The sequence below is a fragment of the Aplysia californica genome, unplaced genomic scaffold (assembly GCF_000002075.1).
Source record: "Aplysia californica isolate F4 #8 unplaced genomic scaffold, AplCal3.0 scaffold00191, whole genome shotgun sequence".
NCBI lineage: Eukaryota > Metazoa > Mollusca > Gastropoda > Aplysiida > Aplysiidae > Aplysia > Aplysia californica.
In genome coordinates this window covers 1,038,529-1,043,218 of record NW_004797461.1, presented here as the reverse complement: position 1 = coordinate 1,043,218, position 4,690 = coordinate 1,038,529, and the positions used below count along the sequence as shown (strand labels likewise).

Below are 4,690 nucleotides of genomic sequence, written 5' to 3'. Positions count from 1 at the left end.
CTCCTCCTCCTCCTCCTCCTCCTCCTCTATGTTACTCTCCAGTAACATCTCTCTAATCTTTGCTGTTTCTCCAGTTCGACGAGCGTTTTTTGTGTGGTGATGGCTTCATGCTGAATCTCATGTCCGTCCTGCAGAGGCTCTCAGAAAAGATAGATCTGAACACGGTGAGTTTCTGTTTTTGGGAGATTCATGATTTGTTTCTGGACTGACTGATAGTATTTGGTTTATTGTTGGGTTGATTGATGGTTATTGCTGTATATTTAAGTATTTGTTGTTGGGTTGACTTATAGTTTTTGTTGTATATATATATATATTGATCATTGGGTTGACTGATGGTTTTTGTTTTATATATTAATTTGTCTTTGGGTTGACAAATTGTTGCTGCTGTTGATTGATTTGACAATCGGGAATTAGAAAGGACATTTCAGCCTCCGTGACTTTTTAATGGGGCCAGATTTGACACATGCACAACACCAAAAACCAGACTCCCTCGACGTAATTTTGTTTTCTGTTAGCACTAAATGACAATTATTGTGTTGATTTGCTCCTCTTTAAGTAAAAAAGAAAAAGTTTCTGTCTGACGTACTTTTTCTCAGCTCTAACTGACCACTATTGTGTCGATGTATTTCTCTTAGCTCAAACTAACAAACTAGCAAACAAACAAAGGCCTGTAATGCTCTCTCTCTCTCTCTTTCTGTCTGTGTGTATGTGTGTGTGAACAGATTGACGTCTACTACCCATTCCACAACTCATCCCGCCTGAACCTGGTCGGAAAGTCTCGCATGCGTTTCACCGACAAGGAAGTGGAGGCCTGGGAGGAAGAAAACGGTGGGTACTGAAGACCCCTTTAGCTGGAAGCTTATTTATTATAGTTCTCAGTCACATAGTTGACCTGAGTGGGTGGTTGGCGGGTGCTCTAGTGTGGTTTGCTTCTTCTTCCTTGTCAAGCATCTATCGTCTTTATCTCCCCTCCTTCTTTTTTGTGTTTGTTACTCTCTTATCTACAGCACTTATATGACCTTATTGTGTTGCAAGTGCCGTAAAACTCTTACTAAAACTAAACATAGTTGACCTGAAGTTGCTGAAATCGAAGTTGAACCGCTCTGTCTACCTAGTGTAGTATGCTTTGATTTGCTGTCGGAATACTTTGTGTTTTTTCTATTAGAAGAATGGTATGATCCATGAATTTTGAGTCATTGTTTGGGTGTTTCCACGGGGTCCAATGGCACCTCTGTAACTATGTCTTTTTGTCCAGCTCTCTGTTAGGCCAACTTGCAGACAAGAGTGTCAAGCTAAGCAAAAAGTACACCCCGTTAAGCTCCATGGCATGGCGCTCGCTTTAATAAACTGACCTCTTTGTGTCGAGTAGGGCTAATGTTTTAAGTAAGCAAATAAGTTTATTCAGTGTTGAATGCCACTGGCCCACATCACATGATATAAAACACTCATTTGTTAAATAAAGTTTCCATAATGAAAAGCTAATGTTTTAAGAATACTTGTGAAGCTTTGCAAAATTTGTGAAATGCAGACCTTGGGGAAAAATTCCTCTCCAGTATGGTGTCTTGTCTTGGGGTTGTTTTTTTGTTTATTCTTACTGGTCATCATATGTTGTTCTTTGACTGCTGGAGGCTATTTTACAAATGGCCATCTGGAATAACAGCCCTCTCCCCACCCCACCCAACCTCCCTCCACCACCACCACCACCTTATAAAATGAATGTTCCCCCTTCACCATCATTATTTCAACACACCCCCCCCCTCCCCTCCATTAGTCACCTGTCAACGTCATTTTCCCCCTTACAATCAATACCCCTCCACCTCACTTGTGCAGGCATCAAGACAGCCAGTGATCGCCCAGAGCCCAAGTTCCCCACGGTCTGCTTCTTCCTCACCCTCCACTGCCACCATCTGTCCATCCTGCCGGTCACTCGCAAGTACCAGCGCCGCCTGCGTGCCATCCGCGACCTTCACCGCCTCATTACTGACATGGAGGCGGCGGAGCCGCAGTGGAAGAACCTGCCCACCGCGGGTCGCAGCCGCGCACAGCTCAAGCGTTGGAAGTCTCAGTACACGGTAACTGCTTCTGGTTCATTAACTCTTTATCTCTGTCAAGTTGCTCCCAGCAGCTCGCGGTCAGAAGGGTTGTGCTGGTGAGCCGCTGGCAGGGGCTTGGTGTATACTTTTACAAAAAATTTGACCTCAAATTAATTAAATTGTTCCTGAAAGAACTCTTCTTATAGAGGTTGTACATAGTACGTTAGTAAGTTTACTCAGTGTTTAAGGCCATTGGCCTACATCACATCATATAAAACGCTCGTTTTTTAAATAAAGTTTCCATTACGAAAAAGTACAGGTTGTGCTCACATCTCTTATCTTTGGTCAAACATTGCATATTTCTGTCACTGGGCCAAGCCAGACTGGGAGGAATGAACAATTTCTTTTGATGGACAAAATTTGGACAAGGGAAAATAAAGTGAAATTCATCTTCAATTTCATGAAAGTTGCACCTCTCACTTAAAGGTGAGGTTGTACCAAAGTTGACGGAAATGTCTCGGCAATGAAGACTCTTCTTGACCATCCCTCCAATAATCACTTTGCTCCTTTACAATGGCTAACTGCCCCAGACAATTTCCACTCTACTCGACTGTCACTCTAATGGATGATGATAATAATACTAGATAGCATTTGTATTGTGCAAATCTCCGCTCAACAGCAAGCTGTGTGCGCTTCACAGTCTATGTACTATTACCCCAGCAGACCTGAGAGCATCCTGAAACAACCTCAACTTCTTGGGAAGCATACAGTGCAAGCAGCCATTTATAGGCGCTAAAACACTAACATACTGACAAGATCTTTCGCTGTCTTTTGCCGGGTATCCACTCCCGCCTGGGGGAAGTGAGGAACATGCGTGTAAAGTGCCTTCCCTAAGGACACTACGTTGGGCCCGTAACCTCACGATTACGAGTCTGGTAGCCTAACCACTAGACCACCGATGCCATACAACCTGCGCGGGGCTGCACAAATCTTGAAAGATTAATGAAATGGACTTAAAAAAACAATTTTTTTCTCGTTGTTGACAGAGGCTTCAGAAGAGCAAGATGTGCGCCGACGCTGGCGTGCTGGACAAGGCCATGCTGCAGAGATGTCTCTCCTTCTACTCACGCACGGCTGACCTGCTCATGAGGGTGGCGGACCCACAGAACAGATGGTGAGGGAGTGAGATGCACCTAGCATTGTGTGTGTTTGTGTCTGTGTGTGTGGAGGGGGCGGGGGTGGATGATGATGATGAGAAGTGATGTTAATTGTTATAAGTTATGAGAAGTGATGTTGATGGTTATGAGTTGTGAGAAGTGGTGTTGATGGTTATGAGTTATGAAAAATGGTGTTGATCGTTATGAGTTACGATTAGTGGTGTTGATTATTATGAGTTATGAAAAGTGGTGTTGATGGTTATGAGTTATGATGAGAAGAAGTGGTGTTAATGTTAATGAAAAGTGGTGTTGATGGTTGTAAGTTATGAGAAGTGGTGTTGATGGTTGTAAGTTATGAGAAGTGGTGTTGATGGTTGTAAGTTATGAGAAGTGGTGTTGATGGTTGTAAGTTATGAGAAGTGCTGCAGATGGTTATGAATAATGGGAAGTGGTGTTGATGGTTGTAAGTTATGAGAAATGGTGTTGGTGATTGTGAGTTGGGAGGTGTTTGTTAGTTATGAGAAGCAATGTTGATGGTTATGAGTTAGGAGAAGATAGTTGTAAGTTTTGAGCTATAATATGAGAAGTGATGCTGATGGTTATGAGTTATGAGAAGTGGTGTTAATGGTTATGAGTTATGAGAAGTGGCACTGATGGCTGTAAGTTGTGAGAAGTGGTGTTGATGGTTTTTAGTCATTAGAAGTGGTGTTGATTATTATGAGTTACGAGAAGTGGTGTTTATGGTTGTTAGTTATGAGAAGTGGTGTTGACGTCTGGTGTTGTCTTTGTGTTTCAGTGAGCAGCTCCCCCTCCCGTCGTCTGTTCCCGGGTACTTTTCCGCTCTGCCAGAGTTTTACCTGGAGGACATGGCTGACTTCATTCTCTTTGCCTTACAGTGAGTCAAAAGTTTTCCTGTCTGAAATCCATACTTAATCCATCCAGCCCTATCCTCCTCAGGCTACCATGATGCCATAGTATCATCAGAATCACTTTCCATATCCAACTCACGGTAGTCCTCATCATTACCAGCATGTAATTCAGAAAGATCTTCAAAATAATCAAAAACTTCATTTGTGGCTGGTTGGTGGGTGCTCTCGTGTGGTTTGCTTCTTCTTTCCTATCAAACATCTATCGTCCTTATCTCCCCTTTTTCTTTTTTATGTTTGTTACTCTCTTGTAACAGCATTAATCTTCTGGCACTCGTATGACCTTATGCAATTGCGAGCGCCGAAAAACCTCCACTAAAACTTTTTTAAAAATCCTTTGTAGTAAACACTGTTTTTCATGTGCATTTTGTTTCAGATGGGTCGGGTTGGAGATAGGGTCTTGCTCATTGGTGTACTGGTGGCTAGGCGTACGAGCAGTTTTACACCCCCATCGGCTCAAAGGGTTAAAATTTTACTGTAGAATTTTGTGCTATACAAATGCTATTTATTATATATTCGTATTATTATATACAACGGAATAAATTTGGATTTGCAGTTGTATGTCTTCCTTGTC

The 4,690-nt window shown here is 42.5% G+C and overlaps 1 protein-coding gene across 1 annotated transcript in view; it reads left to right on the top strand.

Moving 5' to 3' along the window:
* Positions 1-4,690, top strand: part of LOC101864391 (ubiquitin conjugation factor E4 B) — a gene marked incomplete in the record, with an annotated part of 32,966 nt that overhangs the window by 17,872 nt on the left and 10,404 nt on the right. The window contains 5 exon segments of the mRNA XM_035969888.1: positions 75-164; positions 723-828; positions 1,831-2,072; positions 3,080-3,207; positions 3,987-4,085. Coding sequence (XP_035825781.1) covers positions 75-164; positions 723-828; positions 1,831-2,072; positions 3,080-3,207; positions 3,987-4,085 — 665 coding nt within the window.